At 52.0% G+C, this 23,235-nt stretch overlaps 7 protein-coding genes across 7 annotated transcripts; 4 read left to right on the forward strand and 3 right to left on the reverse strand.

Annotated features, from left to right (window-relative positions):
• Positions 1-229: 229 nt before the first annotated feature.
• Positions 230-808, forward strand: AYO20_02190 (hypothetical protein; the record flags this gene model as incomplete). The annotated part of the gene is made up of 2 exons (XM_022640495.1): positions 230-238; positions 302-808. The coding sequence occupies 2 exons, from the start codon at positions 230-232 to the stop codon at positions 806-808; spliced, it is 516 nt and encodes a 171-aa protein (XP_022503552.1).
• A 200-nt stretch (positions 809-1,008) lies between these two features.
• Positions 1,009-7,333, reverse strand: AYO20_02191 (hypothetical protein; the record flags this gene model as incomplete). Its single annotated transcript, XM_022640496.1, has 4 exons — positions 1,009-2,397; positions 3,192-3,947; positions 3,995-4,152; positions 4,270-7,333. 4 exons carry the CDS (start codon positions 7,331-7,333, stop codon positions 1,009-1,011), a joined length of 5,367 nt encoding a protein of 1,788 aa, XP_022503553.1.
• Positions 7,334-7,984: 651 nt separating this feature from the next.
• Positions 7,985-8,335, forward strand: AYO20_02192 (hypothetical protein; the record flags this gene model as incomplete). The annotated part of the gene is made up of 1 exon (XM_022640497.1): positions 7,985-8,335. One exon carries the CDS (start codon positions 7,985-7,987, stop codon positions 8,333-8,335), a length of 351 nt encoding a protein of 116 aa, XP_022503554.1.
• A 318-nt stretch (positions 8,336-8,653) lies between these two features.
• Positions 8,654-10,468, forward strand: AYO20_02193 (phosphoribosylaminoimidazole carboxylase, ATPase subunit; the record flags this gene model as incomplete). The annotated part of the gene is made up of 1 exon (XM_022640498.1): positions 8,654-10,468. One exon carries the CDS (start codon positions 8,654-8,656, stop codon positions 10,466-10,468), a length of 1,815 nt encoding a protein of 604 aa, XP_022503555.1.
• Positions 10,469-13,856: 3,388 nt separating this feature from the next.
• Positions 13,857-14,889, reverse strand: AYO20_02194 (hypothetical protein; the record flags this gene model as incomplete). The annotated part of the gene is made up of 2 exons (XM_022640499.1): positions 13,857-14,723; positions 14,824-14,889. The coding sequence occupies 2 exons, from the start codon at positions 14,887-14,889 to the stop codon at positions 13,857-13,859; spliced, it is 933 nt and encodes a 310-aa protein (XP_022503556.1).
• A 1,523-nt stretch (positions 14,890-16,412) lies between these two features.
• On the forward strand, positions 16,413-18,338 carry AYO20_02195 (hypothetical protein; the record flags this gene model as incomplete). Its single annotated transcript, XM_022640500.1, has 1 exon — positions 16,413-18,338. The coding sequence occupies one exon, from the start codon at positions 16,413-16,415 to the stop codon at positions 18,336-18,338; it is 1,926 nt and encodes a 641-aa protein (XP_022503557.1).
• A 1,741-nt stretch (positions 18,339-20,079) lies between these two features.
• On the reverse strand, positions 20,080-23,090 carry AYO20_02196 (hypothetical protein; the record flags this gene model as incomplete). Its single annotated transcript, XM_022640501.1, has 6 exons — positions 20,080-20,675; positions 20,735-21,296; positions 21,348-21,648; positions 21,705-22,384; positions 22,452-22,883; positions 22,935-23,090. The coding sequence occupies 6 exons, from the start codon at positions 23,088-23,090 to the stop codon at positions 20,080-20,082; spliced, it is 2,727 nt and encodes a 908-aa protein (XP_022503558.1).
• Between the last annotated feature and the right edge of the window lie 145 nt (positions 23,091-23,235).

Below are 23,235 nucleotides of genomic sequence, written 5' to 3' on the forward strand. Positions count from 1 at the left end.
CGCGGGGAAGTTCACAACTGCTTCGAATTGTTAATCAATAATAGAGGATTGCAAGTAGATTGTTGTGATTGTCCTGATTTTGTTTCCTCTTTGGAGTCTACTACGGTACAAACACCTGCTGCAGGCTAGTAGGGAATCTATCTTCTGCGCCATCCACCTCCTTTCGGTTCATGTCGAGCAAAATCTCTCCCGACCACCTGCCACCTAACTGATCATTTAATTCTCAGTCATGGCTCAGGTGAGTGACAATTCCCCGTCCCCGTCACCGTATTCCTGTCGCTGACTGAGACTTCCACAAAAGAAAGCGGCCAAATCACTCGCCACTCGCAACACAGGCCGCCTCCGGCAAACACACCTTATAACCCTCTCAATCCACATCGTGTTTCTCTTTCTCAAGTTCACCCTCCGCCGCTCTCTGTCCCTGTGGCCCTATCTCTTGCTCAGCGCTCCTGCCATATTTCTCGAAGTATATCTAGACATCCTTGCCCGTCCGACATATCATCCTAACGGCGACTTGAAGAAGGCTGGGGAGGATCTAGACGCAAAAGGCCTGACGGAGTTCATGTGGGACATTCTGTACTGGACCTGGATCAATCTCATCACAGTCGTGATCTTTGGGAATCGTGCATGGTGGCTCTATTTGGTCGTTCCTGCATATGCTGTATATTGCATTGTCGGGGCTGCGAAGGGCGTCAAGGGAATGATGGGAGGACTGGCTGGCGGAGGCGCAGAGGGCGACGACATGGCACAAAGTAAGAGACAGACAAAGATGGAGAAAAGAGGAGGACAAAAAGTCAAGTATAGATAGACAAGAAAAGCAATGTTTCCAGTCTTGGTACGCCATCGGTCAAACCTGTGGATATCTGTTATGTTGCACTCCTACCGCTCAATGTACGCCGTCCTCCATCCGCCAATTTTCTGCCTTTACATGGTCCTCTTAAGATCCCTTCCTATACGTATTCCTTGAACCAAGAAGCCTTCCCACATTGGTCTACACGAGTAGACATCTCATCTCTCATCACTCACCTTGTCGAACCACCTGGACAACCCCACCGTTCCATACAGCTCCTTCCACTTCTCTCCCAACTCGTCATCTTCCTCCACATACTCTCCCACGAATTCTGCTGTCTCATTCGCTTTCTTCCCAACACTTTCCTTGACTTTCTCGGCCGCCTCCTCGATCTTTTCGGACGCCCGGGCCATTGCCAGATTGTAGTATTCGACACTGGCTTTTGCTTTCTCTGCCAGGCGTTTCGCGCTTGCGTCACGGCGCTTCTTGTAGCGTCCAAGAATGACCGACACGAGGTAATAAGCTCTGACGAGGAAGCGTTGAATGATTTGCTTCACCAGCATGGTGATTCCGTGGGAGAAGAATGCCCTCAATACTTCGACGTGTAACCCCTCGTACAGGGCGGCGACACCTTCAGTCTGCGCGATTGTGAGGACAGTACTGAAAATTGTAGCTCGTGCGGCTTTCCTGGTTCTTTCATGTTTGAAGTCTTCGCTGATAACTTCGTTTTCGTCCTGATCCTCCTTATGCGAGGAGGCGCCACCAGCCTGGAGGCGTGACTTTGCAAGGCTGAATGGGTATGTGATTGAAGACGCACAAGCTTTGCTGATCGCAGATAAGAGGAACGTGAGGCTGGGTGGTGGGTGTTGCCTGGATTCTCTGCGGAGGAGAAGCTTTTTGAGCGTTTCAAATAGAAAGAAAGTTATTGTCGGATTGAGCGTGAGAACCAGACTCGCCGAATAACCGGACCAAAATCCCAAAGGGCCTTTCTCCGACAGGATGTCCCGGGCAATTTGTCGGGTGGTGGGAGTCGTCGTCGGCGTCGTCCCAGTTGACTCTTGCTGTCCTTCCTCCGAAGCTCTCAGCAGAGCGGCGGCCTGTTTCCTAGTGACTATGTTGGCAATCGGGGCTGTTGCCAACTTCGTTAAACTCCCAGCGACGAATCCAACACCCAACTCTTCCAGCGCAGGCAGACTGACTTTCTTGCCGCCATTCAACCTCGTATGCTTGGCGATCCGGCGATCCCTTAAAAAGGAATATATCAAAAAGAACAGAAAAGAATCCGCAATCGTCTTGCCCGTGTCTTGTAGCAGCCCCGTATATAATCCTGCGACTCCACCCTCGTTGTGGTAGATCTTCTGTAGGCCATCAAAGAATCCTTTATACTCTTCCTCGCCAGGACGTGACTGGTCTTTGCGGAGTTGGCGCTGGATCTGGAGGCGTGTTATTATGAGGTCAATTGGATAGAGCGCCGCATTTGAGATTGAGGCGCCAAAGGAGCCCGACAGGGCGTGGCCCAGGGCTTCCAGAGCATGAGATCGCGGCGGTCGCATTGACGAGCGTGTCGCATCTGCTTCTTGGACCAGATGGAAGAGTTCAAAGGCATCCTGCAGCAGGAATCACACGGGGGTTAGCCATTGCTTCGCATATATTGAGTGAGAGGAGGTGCGAGAAAGCCAAGTCGGGCCAACCGAGGAGAGGAGGAGGATAGAGCAGCAAACATACGAGTTGACTGTTGTACACAAAGTTCGCCATGGTCACGACATCAAACTCATTTGCAGCATAGTGTTGAAGAGAGGTATCAAGTTGACAGGTTGTGACGAAGGAGAGAAACACTAGGAATTTGGAAGATGGAAGATGGAATGTGACGATCGTGCCTCGGTGAGCGATTCGATTGAGCAATGATGTTATGTTGGCTCTTTACCCCACACTTGGTGCTCGGCCTGGTTAGTCCTTCTCAGCCTAGGATCACCTCCCTATCACGTGCGAGGCTGCACCGTCTGATACTCCTTGTCCTAGTACTGATGCACGAAGAGGAGGTCGAAGAAACTTGTGAAAATTTGTACATTGGAAGCTCACGAGAATGCCCTCAGGTATCCTTCGCTTCCTGAGGGTATCTTATTGAACGAAAGTCACACCCGACAATTCCCAAGCCACCAAAATATTGCGCCTTTGTTCTCAATGTGTGCGCACAATGGCTTTTCGCCACTCAATCGCATTGGATCCTAAGCTCTGTCCCTTCTTAACGCCGTCATCCTTCGTCATATCATCATCAGCCGAGGCCTCTCTAAGCCCTCATACTCGTCCGACGTCTTAACCCATTTTCTGCCGCTTGAAGTTCTCTAGCGAACCTCTCGTCTGCATTCACGTCACTCTCTCCACCCGTACTCCCTCTACTAACAGGTCGAGCAGAGGCATCCAGGGATGGACTACGTTTGCTGGTCATGATGCCTGCCATTTGGTGCGTGGTCCCCGAAGTGTTGCTCGATGAGCGTTCGGTCTTGATACTCGTCACCACCGTATGCGCGCTCGCAGCGCTTGATGCTCGTCGATCGTTCCTTTGAGGCTTGGGATACGGCTTGCTGGGAGATTTCTTGTCTTCGGGAGTGTATCTTTCTACTTGTTTGGGTTGCCGAGACGACTGTCTTGATCCAGGCGTCCAAGTATAAGGACCAGAAAGCTCGCCGCTCGCGGCTGTGCCGTTTTGCCCTGCATTCGGAGTGGAAAGAGTGTTGTTTTGTTGCAAGGCGCTTGGCTCCACTGATCCTGCAACTTGATCATGCTCACTTTTAATGGGTACCGCTTCTTCCTCTGTAGTCCCTAAGGCGGGGTCGATCGGAATTAATTTCGAGTCGTCCTCGTTCGCGGCAGAGACGTCCTCCCCAACATGTTCGCCATCGCCAGCAGGGCTCCTGTTGTTCACCAGTCCGGGGGTATGAAAAGTTTCTTCATCAACATCGTTGGCCAAGTCCGAGGCGTCGCCATTGGTGAGGGCGGGGTCAATTAAATCCTCAAAATTGTCAATTTCTGGCTCTATTTGTTTCGATTCCTCGCTGGCAGTGGTGGCACGTTTCGCACTCGCGGATCCACGAGGCTTGGAGGGCTCTGCAACTTTCGCTGGATCGATGCGGCCATACTGATCGTGTACACAACGACGCTGGATTTTGTGAGTAAAAGACAAGTTTCCATATCGGGATCGCTTACCTTGCTCTTCCTGCAGTCCTCACAGGCTTTGCTCCGGCTTTTCTTCGACGATGACTGAGGATCAGGCTGCGTAACTTCCGAACCAACACCGTCTGATATGCGTGCTTCCGGAGAGACAGCGTCTCCCATGGCACCATTTGTGAACGCTGCCGCCCCCGCTACGGAATGATTATCAGCACTCGAGAAACTCCTTGGCCGAATCTCTGGCGTTCGACGAGGTGTTTCGCCACCTGACTTGTGTCGGCATTTTATACGGCGTTTCCGGCAAGGTTCACAGGCGACTCTCAATCCGTTTCCTCTAGATCCATTTTTGGCCGGAGGCGTCTGAGCAAGTGGTCGAGGTTGGGCTTGTGCCGCCTCCGCCAGAGCCTGAGCCTGAGCTTGAGCCTGCGCAACTCTCCGAGACGAAATTCGTTCCCCAGGCACCCGGAATGGCTCGGCCTTTTTGGATTTCTCTCCTCTCTCCAGCTCTGCTATGCTATCCGAGTGAACCCAGTCTGGTACGGTGGTGTTGCCAATCTTCCATGCACACCAAATTGCGAATATTTTGATCATCATGAGCGGATCCCCATACCCCTTAGGTATGGATGCCTTGACCGCGTCGATCTGTTTTTTGGTGATATCTGGCACTGGCAAACCTGCATCTATCCGGGCTGTCCGATAAAGGAAGTCTCTCAATGCCGGCCAACCATTCGCCTCAGACTTCGGGTAGTATCTTGAATTGTAAGCCGGATCACCAGGCTCTGCTGTATTCTCAAACTCTCCGATTTCATGCCAGATTGGATTCGCTCGGAGGAAGACATAGTCGGGGTCGCCGTGGAAGTCATCCAACACCTCTTCCGGTACCGGATCATCGTCAAGATATTTGATCAATGCATACCACATGACCTTCTGGAAATAAGGGTAGCGGAATTTGGGAGCCACTTTAGTCGCCTTCTCGATGCTCACAACTTTGAGCTGCATCTCGTAATCCAGACGGGTCAAATAGTTGCCACCAATTACCAAGCTGTCTTCCGGAGTCCAAACAGAATGGATCCAGCCCGCAGGGATAAACGCTGTGTCTCCCTCGTGGAGGTCAACTCTTGTACAGTTGCCACCGCAAAGGTCTCCCAGCCAAGTCTCATTTTGCGAGCCTGAGTTGCACCATTCTTCGTATTTTTTCAGGTATCTGTCTTCGGGAGGGATGAAGAAGAACGTCTTCGTCCCTCGCAGGATATGGTAGTACACGGAAGAGCCTCCGAAATCGATATGGAAGTCCGTGTAGCTGTCAGCAACAGACATTAGGCAATAAAACGATACTGGCCTTTTCTTCAACCGGGTATCAGCGTCAGCCTCCCAAACTTGGTCGTCCAGATCAAGATCTCGAACTACTTTGGGACGCCGGATAAGTCTCCCAAGTGGACTGTGTGAGACTTCAAGACTGATAACATTGCGGATAGGCTTTTCCCCTTCCAATTCGTAGTAGTCTGCCCACTGTTGGAGTGTAAAGTATCCCTTTGTCTCCTGAGACTTTACATCGATCACGGGCACGGGCTCTTCAGGACCATAGAGCTCGGCCACTTTTCGGACTGTTAAATCGCGTGGGATCACCATATCCAGCAAATCCTGGTCGCAATCAATGACCTCTTCTTCCTGGAGGTCCAGTGCGGACGTTTTGTCGGGACCCACTTCCGCACCGTGACTGTCGATGAGGGTGAAAGCCGCAGCATCTTTGGTAGGAAGTGCTGGATCGCGTTGGACGGATACGGGCCTCACACCAAACCGAGGATTCCATTCAGCTGGAACCACAAAGGGGCGTTTGGGTCCCTCAAAGCTTTCCATGAACTCCATTGTAAGCAATTCTGGCCTGATTCGGGCGAAGTCATCGGGTAGAACGTTGATCTTGCCCTCTTTGATCGGTTGGATGTAGTGGTGGGTCGAGGTTTCGACAGACGACTTCACCACACCCTGATTGAGGCCAGCATAGTCAATGGCAGTCCTGGGACGGGATGACTTCCGGACGTAGGTAGTCTGGCCATGTATAGGTTCACAGTCTTTACAAACATACTTGTCCACACTTCTTGCATCTGCCTTTGTCTTGAAACCGGCGCATTCGGCATGGAACCAACGCTTGCAAGCGTCACAACTGATCCAGAACGTAGACGTGTCTTCGTCATTCACGGAGTCCAATTGTAGACGCTGGCATGCCGCGCAAACCTCGGCTTGCTGCTCCGGCTTTATGCGACGCTGCTTCTTGGGTAGTGGCTCTGCTTCAGCAACTGCAGAATCCAGGGGTTCTTCAGATACAGGTGGCAGAGCATCAACAGCGGTTTGAGGTCCTCTGGGCCCTCGTGCTCGAGCATCCAGAGCGTTTCCTTCATACGCGGTTTCCTTGTGGATAGACTCGGAAGCCCTGGCTGTTGAGACCTCCCTCGCATTGGGCAGATCTTCGGCCAGGTATCGTTCTCTAGACCGGCTCTTGATGCTCTGTCGTAAATGCACGACCGGACGTTCCTGTTGCTGCGGGTTCTGTAGCTTCGAAGGGGACTGGGGAGAGCTGGGGGATGTCGATGGTGGATACTCGGGCATCGTGTCAAGCTTGGGGGTATTTGCATGATTTTTAAAATTGACCTCATTCTTCAATTCAAGCAATAGAAGTGCATCTTCGTGGTCAACATCGGGTATACTGCTATATCCACCGCTTGTTTTTGGTCTTTCTGCACGCGGCGACCACTCGAGGGTCGGCAATCGTTCGGACTTGATGCGTTTCGCAGGCGGACCATTTGAGGGACCTTCATGACTGTAGCGCCGAGTATAGGAAGTCAAATGGCGGTTGTTATTGTAGATGCTTCCCTTGGAAAGAGAAAGAGTGGTTGCGCTAGCCAAAACGGGGCTTGTTGCAATTGCGGCGGTCGCAAGGTCATCGATTGTAGAGCCGGAACGCGTATGTCCCTTTCCATGAAGGCGCCGACTGTCTTGTAGGAAGCCGGAGGTAGGGTTGGAGTTTCTAGTCGCCCAGTCCAGTGACCCAACTCTGGAGCGTCCATAAACTGTGCTCGTGCCACCTTTTATCCTTGCCGCAATATGAGCGGCACCGTCCTGGTCGTAATATAGGTGATCTGGTTGTAGCGCGGAGTCATTATCCTCGGACGATCCAATGTCGGACAGTCCAAGTCCTCTTGATGAGTAACCATGTTGAGGTGAATATCGCAGAGGGAGCGATGAGCCTTCGAGGGTAGGGGTTTCGCTTGCGGGATCAGGGGAAAGGCGCTCGATGACTTCGGCGGATGGACGGACAGGGCTTGCACCCCGGTGCCCTGCCAGATCGTGGTTCCGGCGCCAGACGGTTGAGGTAGGCATGATTACCGTCGAGGACGAGGTTTAAGATCGCAGTCGCAGTCGAAGTCGAACTGGTTGCGGAGGTGGGGTTGGCGAGTCGAGAGGCAACTGAGCTGTGTGCGGGAGGATGGCAGGAGGATTGGCTACATTGGTGAACAAGCTGATCTGACCTCCGACAGGAGGCCGCACGCAGGGAGAAAAGGAGTGAGGGATATCGGATGGTAAATCAAGAGGTTGTCACGGTCGAGGTTGTTGTTCGGGACAGGATCGAGGTTGACCGCAGACGCAGATGGGAGTCGACTTGTGACAATACAACACGTACCAAGATTACCGAACAATTTTACAGCACCGCGTTTTCTCCCTGCGCCGCCTGCCTCTTAACCTCACATTTCACTTCGTGCTTGAGGTCCGTCTATTTTCCGTGCCAAAGGAGCGCGTTTAACACAGACGGATCCTATCCCATTCGTGTGGCAGGCGCACAAGAGCCCAGATTCCTTCGAGCCTTGATACACGCCCTTGTACGGACACTTACCAGTCTGCCGTAAATTCTCCTCGTACATCTTTTCAACGTCCTTCAACGCAAGAGGCACACCGCTTCCCTTTCAACAGTCGCCGTCGACAACTCCTTCCGTTTCACCAAGCCGCGCCGTCTTCTCACTCCTTTCCTCCGCAATGTCGCGAAGTAACAAGCTCGCGCCCGAGGCAAATCGGATCCTCTTTGTTAAAAACCTTGCGTACGATATCGACACCCCTGCCCTCTTCGATCTCTTTGGGAAATTCGGTCCCGTACGCCAGATTCGCTTGGGTACATCGAATTCTACAAAAGGCACAGCCTTTGTGGTCTATGAAGACGTCTTAGACGCGAAACAAGCGTGCGACAAGCTGAACGGGTTCAACTTTCGAAACCGGTATCTGGTCGTGCTATACCATCAGCCGGAGAAAATGAAGATGGAGGTCAAGGAGGACATTGTGATGAGGCAGGCAAATCTGGAGAGAATGAAAAAAGAGCATGGCATCGAGTAAAGGAGCAACACCGTCGTACGCAGGCTGATTGTCCGCAGCCGGAGTGCTGAGGGCGCAAGGGCGCAAATGGAATTTTCCGAGGTTTTGCCGCGACATAAAAATTCAAGTTGACGGCCGAGTTTTCACACAACAAAATGTCCAGATACTTCGGTGTCGAGGCCTCGTAGTCGACTCAGGCTATTGCAAAGTCAAAACTCTCACGGGGCATCAGGAGAGTTGCTGGGTCCCCGGCAAATTCACAAGTGGGTGATTTTCGTTTACTGTCCGCGTCACTGGCACGGTTATATTCCCTTCTGAATCACCGCCAAAACCACAACCATGGACGATCATATCGTGGGTGTTCTTGGTGGCGGCCAACTAGGACGTATGTTAGTAGAGGCCGCGAACCGCCTCAACATCCAGGTTGGAGTCCTTGATGCCGACAGCGCTCCCGCGAAATATCTGGCAAACCATGACATGCATGTTACTGGATCATTCGCCAACGCATCCGACGTTAAGGCACTCGCTTCTGGATGTGACGTCCTGACCTACGAGATCGAGCATGTCGATACCGAGATTCTTGAAAAGCTGGAGGCGGAGAAACCGTTTATCGAGGGCACCCAGTGGTCGAGATTTCAACCCAGCTGGCGAACGGTCAGGACAATTCAAGACAAATTCACTCAGAAGCAGCATTTTGCAAAATATTCAATCCCGATCTCCAAGTCCATTGCGGTCAGCCCGTCACAGCAAGGACTGATAGATGCCGGCGAGATACTTGATTATCCATTCATGTTGAAATCTCGAACCCAAGCCTACGATGGGAGGGGTAACTTTCCGGTCAAGTCGATGTCCGACATAGGACCTGCCATTGCGGCCCTCGCAGAACGACCTTTGTATGCCGAGAAATGGTCTCATTTCAAACAGGAGCTCGCAGTCATGGTTGTCAAAACCGCCCAGGAAGACGATCCAGACGCGTGGGAGCAGCATACCTTGGCGTACCCTACTGTGGAAACCGTTCATGAAGACAGTATCTGCAAGCTTGTCTATGTTCCACCCAGGGATGTCTCGCAGGAAGTCGCACGGGCAGCCCAAGATCTGGCTCGACGTGCTGTTTCAACCTTTCGGGGAACTGGCGTCTTCGGCGTTGAATTGTTCCTCCTTCCTGACGACAGCCTCCTCGTTAACGAAATCGCGCCCCGCCCTCACAACTCTGGGCATTATACAATTGAGGCATGTCACATGTCCCAATTCGAAGCACAGATCCGTGCTATTCTACCTGATCTGGCCTCAAAGATCCCAGCTGGGGCGACGGATCTAACGGTCAATGCGGCAATCATGTTGAATATTCTCGGAGGTCCACAGCCTGATTCCCATACGCTGGTCGCCAAAGCCGCACTTGACGTGCCAGGGGCGAAAATTCATCTCTATGGGAAGGGTGAGGGTCGACCAGGACGGAAGATGGGACACATTACAATTACCGGGTCAAGCTTGTCGGAATGCGAGATCAAAATGCACCCTCTGATTCAGATGGTCGACGCCATACGCGTGCATCGCCAGGATCGATCTGGTGAGCCATCTGCATCCTCGATTCTCAAGACTCAGGCCGAGCTGCTCGGTGCGAATCCCGCACCGTCTGCTCGGGCTGTCGTGGGCGTGGTAATGGGGTCTGACACCGATCTGGCTACACTTCGCCCCGGCCTCACGCTACTTGACTCCATGAACATTCCTTACGAGGTGCACATTACCTCGGCTCATCGCACGCCGCAGTACATGCTAGACTTTGGCAAATCTGCAGCTAGTCGTGGGTTGAAAGCTATCATAGCGGCGGCTGGTGGTGCAGCACACTTGCCAGGTATGATGGCCTCGGAAACGCCAGTGCCCGTCATTGGCGTGCCCGTGAAAGCCAGTTCTCTGGATGGACTGGACAGCCTGCTGAGTATTGTGCAAATGCCGCGGGGTATTCCTGTGGCTACGGTGGGTATCGGGAACTCAGTCAATGCAGCGATTTTGGCAGCCAGGATTGTGGGATCAAGCGACGAGAAAGTACGGAAGTGGGTTGCAGACCACCTACAGAAGATGAACGATGAGAACATGGAGAAGGAGTATCGACTGCAGAGAGAAGGCTGGAAAGTTTACAAGAAATTGGACGGGTAAATGGTGCAATGCTTGAAAAGACCCCCGATGTTGTCAATTTTTCCAAGAGATCGGACGGGCGGATAGAGATGATATTGCTTCTGGAACTCATTCCTGCACCGCCGATACTGCCTGTTGTACAAAGTTTATCCTTCCGGCCTTTCCCAGAAGAAATCGTAATAGAGGGAGATCGAAATACCAACTCCTCCCACGTCACACATCATCTTTTGAACCTTTATCAGCCAGGACCACGGCTTTGCCTTGTCCACCGTTGTCGACCAAGAAAACCAGGAAATAGTCGCCTCCGAAATCTCACAGATTCCCGGAGCGTGCCTCCGGGGAAGGCAGACCATGGTCTGTTACACAGCAGACTTTGCTGGATGGGCAGACATTTTGGGGGAGTCACAGCATCATCGGTCTGTGACTTTCCGGGTTGGGAAGATCAAGGTCAAGATTGCATCCGAGTCGAAGAACAGGTGGCACCGTCTAACGTGATCATGGAACACAAGCTGTGCCTAACGTAGCCACTGTAGTCAGGACGTCGAGGTGGTTGTCATTGAGATAACCTTGATTTTGCATCTACACAAGTGATACCCATGAGGAAGGCTACCGCCGGGTGGTTGGATAAACACCATGTACACCTTCGATCACTTTCACAGGTATGGACAGTGTGTTCCCCTCAAGCTTTTTCTCATCAGACCGTAATATTCCTTATTTTTGACTTTGGGTGCAAGGTCGATATGTACGAACGGGGTAAATGGCGGCGAAACACGAAAAAGCGCGAGAAGCGAATGCGGGCCAGGCGAGGAAGTCGGGACAAAATAACAATCGACTACGAGGTAGACTTCTAGATCCCCAGAGTCCAGCGGCCACGGAGTATCTGGTAATTGTGGCCAGAGCGAGATGAGAGATGTGATTTGATGGATGCTTGATGTCAAAGGGTGACACAAAGGACGATCCCTTGAACTCGCCCTCGTTTCTCCAGTCCTGCCGCGTCTGCGCTCCCTCACTTTTTCCTCATTCCTCATTCCCCGGCCCCCAAATGGCTTTGCAACCTGACAATCACTGCCTGCCTTGGGCCCTTGTGAGCAAGGGACTGGCTTGTTCTCGCTTGAGTGTGTGAGTTCTTTTTGCGGAGAAGCTCGCATTCCCAAGCATCTCCCTTGCAATGGATGAATGCTGTGTGTCCATCTCCCACCGGTCAACGTGTCCAGGCCTCACTCACGCCCACCAGTCATTCCACCCTTTTCACCACATTTACCCCTTCTAGAGTCACTTCCCCAGCCTTGACCGCTTGGTCGGTGTATTGGGCATCAATGCACTTACACTTGCACCTCCCCCGATTGCGTGCGGTGGTGGTGATGATGCAGAGCATAGTTGGATCTCCACAACAGGTCAAGCACAGCATACAAGAGTACAACACACAAGCACAGCTGAAGGAGCCTCTTTGCTGGCCCACATCTCGCTTCCGACTAAGGACAAGAAGGGAGAAGTACTCGTAAGAGAAGGAAATGGGGCGCTGGGGCGCTGGGCACATCCGGCGCCAGGAATCATCCCCCCGTCTTGTGGTGATATCCACCTGCATCCTCTCCCCGTGGCCGCCTTCTCTTCCATGCCCTTCTTGCATTGCTGGTTTCCCGGGTTGCTCATTCCGCGTGTGTCACATCCGCACGGCGGCCGAGGAGAATTGGGGGCAGGTTTTCTCGCATTTCCAATCCACCAGGGTGTCCCCCAGACCGACCGGGGCATACGAGATGGCTGTGAGCCAACCAAAAAGAAAAATTCAACAAAAAACTTGGAAAATCACAAAGCCTACCAACCGGGATTCGGTGATAAAAACTCTACTGTGCCGGGATAATACGAGTGCGGGATGGACACGATGGGAAAAGCGAATTTTGCATCAAGTAAGCTGTTTGTGACTTGGCAGCTCTGCAAGCCTCCAAACGATGGTGCAGCTCATTGTGTCTCTCTAATCACCAACCAGTGGATTAGGATCGCAAGTCCGTACCAACGCGTAGGTAAACTCCTGCATGCCTCACACCGGTACGAGTAAGTTTCCAAAGCATCGGAAATGGATTTGCCCACTTTGATTAGCCGAACTATGGGACTATGGGGAGGGCGAGAAGTTTGCTTGCTTCGGATCCTCTTTTCAAATCGATCGAGAGCACGTCAACCCCTTCGACTTGCAGCGTGCAGCACGAAAATAGGGGGCGATCAATCGCCTCACGGATCCCACCGATGCATACCAGGAAAGGGCGATCAATTGTCTCAGTCAAGGCCCAGAATAACAAACCACAAAGAAGGGGAGGAAATCCAAGGGTGGAAACTCACGGTCGGGCCCCGTGTGCAGAACAAACACCAAGGAATTGGATGCTCCTGAATGTCCTCCAGTCAATGACCGAATGGGCTTCATTGAATTACCATCGGCTCGACTTTTACGGCCTAGTCTTCTCATCCTGTGGCTCGGGTCCATTCCATCACCCCCTGCTCGATGGCCCGGCGCGCCTCGTGGCGCTCCGGGGAAACCTCTGGTGGCTTTTGGGGGAGCTTACAAGGTCCAGCCGGATTCGTTTGAAATGCGACAATCCCACGTCGCCTTGACCGCTAGATTTTTGGGGGACCCGAGCATTTGCTCAGCACTCCCACTCCCACTCCCACTCTGACTTGCGAAGGGGTATATTTGATCCAGGCTCCCTCAGGAAAAAAAAATAAAGCTTCCTTGAGATCTCTACTTCCTTCTTCTTCCATCACTGTACCCAGAGATAATCATCAGCCATTAGTATCAGTTCGTCGACGAATATTAACCATTATCTTGTTCCATCCTCCACCAGCCTTGGACCTTGTTCATTTGTACCTGCAGCAACTGCCGATCAACGCGGCTAGCGAACATATCAAGTGCCGACCATCAGGACTTGGTGAGTTGATCATCACCTCGATAATACTGGGTCTATTTGAATTAGCACTGACCAGCACTTGACAGCTCAAGCACAGCCTATCCTTCTACATTTGAACCCTGCTATAAACCCGGCCACCATGCAACGCATCTCATATCGCTCTACCGTGCTGTCGTCCGAGACGTCAAGCCGCGACATGCACAAAGCCTTCGAGGCATCACCACGCCCCAAGTTTGTCTCCTATACCGATCGACGACAACATACTGAGACTCATCCTCCTCCACCCCCACCATCACCAGTCCATTGGACCCGTGAGAAGCAGAGCCGCTAGGTGTCGGTCCTCCAGCAGGGTGTTTCGGGTTTCATTGAGTCTGGTTGGCGAATAGAGCGTTGTGTGTTCAAGGATTTGGCTTCCGCACTGTCATTCATAGGGACAAGTTGATTTTGCTTTGTGCGGCTTGGATATGGACTAATGGCAGCAACGTCGTGAAGTGAGCATGGTTGTTTTGCTCCTGTTATATAGTTTTGTCGGCCTCATCGTGGGCCTCTGGAAGTCTCTCAGACGACGCGCGCATCTGAGGGGCCTTGCCATCAGATTGAGAATAAATTTCCTTTAACGTTGAGCGAGTGTCTGGAATTCCCTGAACCATTTGTTCATTAGGCTCTTGAATGTCGCCACGCTGTGTTTCATGCACCGCTGCAGAGTCGACAGACGCAACATTTTCATCCACGAATGTGCGAACAGCATCTGTTTCACCACGGTCTCGTTTCACTTTCATCAGGTTTTCCAGGAACGCGGCCTGTTTTCTCATCTGATCATCTTGCCAATGCTGGGCTTGTGGAACCTCGCCACTTGCGCCTGCTGGGTTATTGACAGCCTGCCCATCCGGCCCCGCTTCTTTGGATGATTTCTCCTTCTTCAGCAGTTTAGCTGCCTGGCCGACGAGCTTGATACGTGACATGCCTATCAGATCGTAGTCGTCTGTTGATCGGAGAACCTCGGCGGCATCCAGCACGCCTGAATGGGTGAAGAACATGTTGGTACCCACCATATCTGCCCACATGCAGCTATACACCTGGCCTTGGTAAGAGATGATGGGATTTGCCGTGGCTAAATCGAGTACCTGCAGATGTGACGGCGAGGGCAGATGGGTATTCTCGTCACCATCTCTGTTGGTGCGGGAGGGTGTTTCGCGTGGTTCCTGAGCATCTTCAGCACCGGACTCTGCGGCCTCGATAGCACCGGTCTCTTCCGGACCAGGGGTGGGAGGGCCAGAGTTGGTTATTTTTCTTTTGGCCGGCGTCACTGGCTTGGGAGGCACGGGGACGTTGGATTTGATGTTAGAGTTCCAGGACGACAGGTCAATGTCCACGAAGAAGGTCTGCCCAGAAGAAGAAAATGTCAAGGAACGAACGGCTTTTGTGGTATGGGAATGGCAAAGAGAGCGGCTCAGTTTCAATCCACTGCAAAAGATGCCCTACCTCTGTCTCGGTGTCGTCGTATTCATATTCAAAATCATCTTCCAAGGAGTGTTGGGGTTGATTCATGGCGGGTGATCATAACGACAGTGGTCATGCGCCCGTTAAATTGGATTCTGAGATGTCGAAATGCGAGTCCTACAGTAGGTGATGGGATGGGGGTAAGATAGGATGACAGAGAGTACCTCTCCTTCTCATTGCTTCACTCCCATATTCAGAAGCCCAGTCCAAGTTTTCTGGGAATCACGTGATAATGACAAAAGGATTTCAAATGACACGTCAGACGGCCTTCACTCTGCATCTGCGTCCCACAACCGTCTCTCTTGGCCCCTCGCTCTCTCCCGGGCCTCACCCACTCTGCTCGATCTAGAACCCAAATTCAGAGTGCCTAGTTCTTTGACGATGCGATCCCTTGCTTGCTGATAGCTACATCTCCTCCATCCCATCCAACGTGCTATAAATTCCTGACTCCATTGGAGGTCTCACCCCACCCTTCCTGGTCTCACACCGGCAAGGAAAAACAAGCCCAGAGCTTGGGATGAAACAGCCAGGTGCAAGCAATGAAACAAGTCAAGATCAGCGACTGGACGAGGTGGTACATCGGGGCAGATGGATTGGTCTACCTTGACCGACTCAAGTCCGGATCAGGCTTTCCTTTTGTTGGGTGGTTGCGGGCGTCGCTACGTTTAACCACTGCCTGCAGGGTTGACACCGGCTAGCGCCCGGATTCTGACGAGCAAGTGATGAAGTCATTGGCGGCATTTGGGTCAATGACAGGTCAGGGCGAGCCAAAGGGCAATCCGAGACAATCGAGGCAAAGGGATCAGGGACAGAGGGAGCGGAGGGAACACCTGGTGCCAGTCACATCCGTCATTATTCCCTCTTTCTCTGACCCCTCTCAGCTTCTCCTTCAGCCCGTGCATTCCAACTTTCTTTTCACTCACAATCATCACATGTATCCATCTCTGGCATGTGGTACTTCGTCTCTTCCCTTGGATATTCATTCATTCAGGACACCAAGCTTGACTGACCTGACAGGCCACTGACTAAAGTAGCCGCCCCCGCCAATCACTCGTCAGACGCAGATAAGGTACCATCGAAAACAGAAAACACCCCCAGCGAAACCCCTCAACACAACTCGCCCCGGAGGCTCGGACATTCGGTCAGCCTGCGTCCCAGTCGCCAATCATAGCAAAGAGTACGTCAATGCTTTCCTTTTCCTGGACGTTGATACCTGTCTTACACATTCGGCGCGCGGAACTTGGCGGAATGGTCTCTGTATCACAGTATTATTCATGCCCCCTTCACCAGCGGGACTCCCAGCAAACCCCCCAAAGGCAGCTTTTCGGTCGCTTACGACGGCGGAGAGTAATGCGATGACGCTGAGAGTCAATGGCATTACTCCTCCCGTCGTAACCCACTGTTGCTCCCCTCCAGCACCTTAGACGCATTTCCCTCAATGCAGTCACCGCGCTGCCCTCCCGGGGGCCTTGCTGGGCCGCATTCCCGCTCTCGCCGTAACATCCGCGTGGGTGGATGAGGCTGTGGTCAAATCACATTCCTTCCCTTGTTGTCAGCTTGCCTTCCTCGTGATGTTCTGGCTAATCATTTCGGGTTCGCTCTTATGTACAGTGGCCTTAGCCTTGGGGTCCCATCATGCTAGCCAACCACCGCTTACTCGATCATTATATACCGTTACGGCGGAACCCTCTATATTTCCCATCACTTCCTCCCCCGCGGCCTGGGTCCCTCCAGCACACGACCAGCTTCTCCTCGCTGCACCACCGTCCCCAGACACAGAACTTGATTCGGCAACGTCCACCATCATTGTTCCCGTCGACCCCAACACCACTGAATCCAATCCTCCATATGAATCGGTGACTGGGAAGGCCCTGGAGGGAGAAGAGCAGATGGGTCCTGTCAAGACAAAGGCCACCATTGGTGTGCTGTCGACACTTATATTTTACATGTGCGCCAACAGTGTATTGCGGGCCACACGTCCAGAGGTATTCATTTGGCAAGACGAAGACCGAGAGGAATCCAGCTGGATCGCTACCTCGCGGTATTGGCTCGACAGGAAATGCTGTCGATGGCTGGGTGTCTGCGGTGCATTCCACATGCACTATATCTCGGAACACGACAAGTTCGGCCATCGTCCCTCAATTGATCACCGAGAGCGAGTGGTGGTACCCACGCCTGACTGGGACTGGCAGCATGCCTGGACTGAGGGCAACGACCGCCCTGAAGATTGGACCGACGATGAACGGGTGCTGAGGGTGATCCCAGACTACGTGTTCGAGTATGCTCCTCTCGTCCACCTCTACTCGGGAGAGCAGTTCTGGCCCTGCGACATTGCTGAGCACCTCTACCACATCACCCCAACCTTGAACTACACCCCGGTCCAGTCCGAGCAGCAGCATCCATCACTCCAAAACTTGGACGAGCTGAACAATTGGGACAAGGGCCGGTGGCTGTTTCTGACCAGCAACGACAACGTGGAAGAACGGCCAGACTGGTTGGAGGGAGAGAAGAACATCCCAACAGGACCGTCGAGACCAGATGACCCGTTAGAAGACAACGAGGGCTGGGTCCACAAACCAGGACGGACATATCTACAAGGTGTGAAGGATGCATTGGACGACGCGAAAGAATGGTTTGCACCGGACTTGGATGACTTTGAGGATGGTGATGATTTTCAAATGACAGCCTCGGGCCAATCAGAGCAGACACAGGCCGCACGCCGGATTCATCATGAATTGAGACGCTCAACAAGTCGGGATCACGCGCCGCCGGACAGGCTGCGAGGAGGTCGAAGTGATGCACCTGCAGTTCTTGTCACCGTCAACAAGGGCCATGGCATCGTCGACGCTTTTTGGTTCTTCTTTTACAGCTTCAACTTGGGGAACGTGGTGCTCAATGTCCGGTTTGGCAATCACGTGGGCGACTGGGAACACACCGCCATTCGATTCCAACACGGCAAGCCCAAAGCCGTGTTCTTCAGTGAGCACAACTTCGGATCCGCCTACAGCTACGATGCCGTGGAGAAAATCGGCAAACGCCCCGTGATCTATTCCGCTTACGGGACTCATGCCATGTATGCAACTCCTGGCACCCACCCTTACATCTTGCCATGGGGGATCCTCCACGACCTGACAGACAGGGGCCCTCTATGGGATCCAGCTCTGAATTCACACGCTTATACATATGATTACAAGAACGACACTCTGCGGTCTTCGAACCGCACGCCGAATGCCCCGACCAACTGGTTCCACTTTGCTGGACATTGGGGGGATAAATTTTACCCTCTGGGTGATAAACGGCAATATCGATTCGCCGGACAATACCACTATGTCAATGGTCCGCTCGGCCCGAAATTCAAGCATCTGGGGAGGAAGAAGATCTGTCAAGGACCAGAAAGTTCTCCTTGTGTGGTCAAGAACTGGCTAGGCAGTGGAGATAAAATTGGCCATTTACATCTGTCCGACCTAGAAGCTGAGGAAGGAGACAACAACCTATAGATGACTACGTGGAGCTAGTGCAGACGAGACACGAGTTACGGATATGACTCTTGCTATGTTTTTTGATACTTTTTACAGTCCTTTGATGACCAGCATCATGATACCCTTTGCGATACATTTTGGGCGGACGCGGGATTGGAATTTGTGAATGGCGTTCTGGGATGGCGTTCTTGAGGATCTGGGGGATCTCTGTTTTATTATACCCATCATACCCTCCTGCCATATAGACAGTGTTGGATACCTACGACTAGCTACTGTACCAGTTAGGAAGCAGACATTTGGAGAAGTGAAGCGAGTTGGATGTTGAATGAGAGTGTTCATTATCACAACCACTAGACACAACTGGTCTCCATTGAAGATTTCCCCGCGTGTCCAGCATTACAAATAGCACAGTGCACAAGTACAATGACTGGAGTACATAGAGCCACATGACAGCTCCCACACCGCGCGACGAAGTCTGTGCTTGACTTGACTATGCATACCTGGATACATAAATATCCGGGACTTGACGCACGGCCCAGGATCTCGTATCTCCGGGGTTTCATACATATACTCGGCACTGAGTTGGTACTATCACTTCTACGGGTAGCTCCTCTAGCTCCTCTCCAAGGGATTTCTTTGGGGTCCTATTACGAGTAGGATCTACCCGCTTTTGATGTAGCTTAGTTAGTGGTTCTGAATATGTACGGAGTACCTAGTTACCTCCTCGGTAGTAGGCACTCGTGCGAGAGGTACTGTACTCGGTACTGCGGTACTGTCCCTCGAGGTGCTGTACCGCATCGTAATTAGCGGGTTTTTGGTGCGTCTCACCGAGTCCATCTCACCCCTCCAACTAACTAACTTCCCCCCAACCTCCTCGTTTTTCGATGTATCCCGCCTTGCCAATGCCACTTGCGGATGGTGGTTTCGAGTACGAGGTACTCGGTACATAGTAGAGTTCGCCAAATATAAAACCCCGAGAACTCGTAAGCAATCGGTGGGTGGGTGGTACTCGGGTACTTTATGGCACACGCTAATGCTCCATGGTCACGTCTGTGCTCTGCATAAACTACCTCTATTACTCGAGGATGAAAAAAACCCGATTGCCATTTTACGGTTTGATCCTAGAGGGGGTGAGCAAAGGCCGCTTTTAACCCGAGCTCTAACTGCGCTTTTGGCTGAGCAGCTACTGAGCACGCCGCGGGCGCCGCGGCCGCGGCGAATGGGGCGTCGAGAATAACCTCTACCAACTGGGCCACCGGGATACGTGGCCGTGAAGAACCGGAGCAGGCGATTGTCCCTACACGTACATGAGGGACCTGGTCGAGGGGAAGTATGGTCCAGGCCGATTCCACGGACGAGGATGTCAAGATCAGGAACGGAACGGGGAGCGGTCTGTGGTTTCGAGGACCCCGTCAGCAGAATCCATTGACCAAAGGAACGGATGGTAGACGAAAAAATTGGACGCGCCGTTGGGACACACATGATGACTTGCTCTTTGAAGATCAGGGCTATTACTGCGCTTCGTGTGGGTACCCGACGTAAGGTGGAGGTTTATAGAAAGGACTGACTGATGCGAGGTCTTATTATGACATTGATACATTTGGTTGTTGTTGTTGTTGTTGTTGTCATCTATGACCCTATGTAGCTTTCGCAAAATTAGTTTTGAATGATGTCGCCCTCTAAGTTGTACTCCCGTCGCATATCGGGTATATGTGTACAAACCCCCCAATTCGTGTACTGTCCTTCATTATGAACCCCTTCATACCTTCTCAACATTGCTTTTGTCGTCAACAGCATACTGATCGACGGCGCTGACAATATGCGGGTTGAGGACGAAAGGTAAGCTGCAATGACAAACAATCATCAGAGCCATTGGTACGATCGCCACAGGTTGTGTAATCCTCCATGCCAGTGGTACAAACAACGCCATGTAGATCACGCCACCAGCGAGTGGAAGCATGATAAGGAACATGACTCGAAATTTAGTCGTGATCTTCGGGATCTCCTTAAAAAAGTTCGAATTCTCGACTTCCTTCTTAGTCATCTCCCAGGTCATCTCGTACCCGACGATGTGGGCGATCAAAGCTTTGTTGACGTGAAAGCTAAGGCCATAGAAGTAGAAGCAGTACATCGGCTGCCACCTGAAATTTTCCCAGAGCGAACCAAAGAATGATCGTTCGCCGATGCGGGATCGCATAACGGCTAGGGCGATGTTGCTGAGGATCCAGAACACCAGGACCACGGAGAGAAAGATGGACCAGGACGAGGTGTAAAATTTATCCAGTTCATCCCAGTAAAGGCCAACCAGAACATAGTTAGCAATGGTGTAGAAGAAGCCACTACCGATGGCATAATCTATAAAACAAGGGTGTCAGCTCGTCGTAAGTCGACTATCCGCAAGTGACAATACTCACATGAAGTCATGTATGAGATAATACTAAGCTTCGAAGACCAATGCATGTCGCAAAATAAAAATTGCCGGAAAAGCCGTGTGAAGGGCCCTCTCCAGAGCCAGGTCCAAATGGGATTGAACAAGAGTTCACTGTCGCCGTAAGCGTATCTTTCCCATCGACTGATTTCATCGTAGATCGTCAGAGAGACTTGCTCCTTGAACTCGTCTTGATGATAGGAAGCGTATCGAGTGACCCAGTTGGCGCTTTGAAGTCGAAGGCTCATGTTGAAATCTTCGGAAATATGTTCCTCAGACCAGTAGACTGGGGTGTTCCTATCACCCGTATCTATTGCGACGTCTTGGAGCGCTTTCCAGCGCACGAAAGCGTTGTGGCCGACGAAGGGGGCGCATTCACCATTGCTGACTTGAAACCGAATCTGCGCATAGCACATTTTGGCAAAATACGTAGCACCGTTCTCGAAGAAATCCCCCGAAACTTGGTACACAGAGGTATGGTGTTGCACTATGGCGACTTCTGGCGAAAGGAACATTTCTGCCGCGCCATTGATCAAACAGTCGCGAGGCTGAGGGGAGACGTCAGCTCAATGCTCGCAACCAGGTATCCATGAACTTACAACCCGAGTATCGGAATCACACATCAGGATGACTTCACCTATGCGGATGTTCCCCGCGGCCTTGACTCGACTATCCTTAGCCAGTTCTTCGCTCAAAGCTTGGTGATAGAGAATGTCCTCTTCCGCCGAGTCGATGAAGACTCGGCTTCCATCTCTGACTTGGCTGTGGGCATGCACGAGTTTTGTGAGAGTTCGCTCGACTTTGTTGGCAAAATTCATGCAGAAGTTCGAATTTGAGGCTTTCTTGAATCGGCCGGTACGAAAGTATCCATTCTCGCCGTTCATTGGTCGGGCTACCCAACTGTGGTGAAAGTCAGTCACGGAGTTAGTTGCCAGACAGCTGAGTATGACGCTTACCCAATGTTGTTGGCTTCGTACCATTCGATACGAGCTTGTGCGGCAGCAGGGTCGCTATGAAGGAGGTATCCGAGGCCATCATCCGTGATGAAAATATTGGCCTTTCCTCCTTGCAACTCATAGTCTGAGACTGCAGCCATCAGACTTCGGACCGTTGGGATAACGACCAGCTCTAGTGACTCCTTGTAAACGGCCATTTGTATTGTGACTCGTGGAGGAGTAAATCCTTGATCGTACGCTTGCTTGAGGTTTGGTTTGATGCTTGAGAAGAATCGTGTGTTGGTGAAGAGGCCAGTGATGGGTCCGAAAAGCTGGAAGGCATAAGTCATCAGAGACAGAGAGAAGAACATAGCCACGATTAGGGTCAGTGGCTCGAAGGCAATCCAGACGAAACGCCTGCGATCGCCGTCTGTCAGCATCTCGAGGACGAGATGAGATGTGGTGTAGCCGAAGATGAGGAAGACCAGGAAGAAGATCGAACAGGCCATGATGATTGCTCCATAGAGCCTGACTGGACGGTCGAGGGATTCTTTTTCGAGCTCTTGTTCTTCCAAATCCGAGATCTCTGTGACTTCGGTTGTGAACCTCTCCTTCTTCGATGTGTTCCACAGGCTTAGAGAACTCGCCGTCAAAGCTCTGGATTTGTTATGGGCGGCGGTGAAAGAAGCAGTCCCCCATATCTGTTGTTCAATCAGCACCCTTCTGCCCAGCAGACAACGTCCACCAGTCTCGGTTGTCGGAACTCACTAGTTTCATCAATTCCTCTTCCGTGGCGACCGCTTGTTGCAACACCTTATCAGCTTCGTCATGCCATACTAGAAGAATTCTCTCGCTTCTGATTAATGCTGCGTAGGGAAATCGTCGTGCCTGAGCAAGCCCAATTCGCATGAGGTTGGCCATGCAGTCGACGATTTGGAGATCCAGGCCATCCCCAAGCATGATTCCAAGATCTTCGTCCCCAATGACATCGAAGATGGCCTCTGTGGAATCCGTAGCAATGGCAAAAGCTGCCTGAACGCCAAGTTTTGCAACCGTGCGAACCAGCGTGTCCGGGAGGTCCTGTGGCTCGACGCTCAAGGTGCCATTGGATTGACGCAGGAGGACACCGAGAGGCCTTTTTGGCAGGTTGATGTCGAACCAACCATTAGCGGCACCTTTTCCATAAAGGAACTTTGTCATCTAAGACTCGATTGTTAGCTCAGCTTTCCTAGCATTTGCGAAAGCTCTTACCGTTCTGTGCCTCAGTGCTTCCTCGAAGTTGGCTTTGTCCAGGCGCCTGCTCTGGTGGCTTGACACGGACACACCTGAGGAGTTCGGTTGCGAAAAATGCAGGTATTGAGGTCTCGCCAGCGGCGTCGAGGCACCTGCCTCGGAGAGTGAAGCCATCGGTGTTGTTGGTAGAAGCAAAGACGCTTGGTCTGGACATCAGCCTGACAGGTCGAGGGCACCGAGCCTTGTCATGAAATATTAAGAACGGTGAACGACAGATGAACTGACGAAATTTGTTTACAGAAAAAGCCGGTGGCTTGTC

Source organism: Fonsecaea nubica (genome assembly GCF_001646965.1).
Source record: "Fonsecaea nubica strain CBS 269.64 chromosome Unknown Scaff9, whole genome shotgun sequence".
NCBI classification, from domain to species: domain Eukaryota; kingdom Fungi; phylum Ascomycota; class Eurotiomycetes; order Chaetothyriales; family Herpotrichiellaceae; genus Fonsecaea; species Fonsecaea nubica.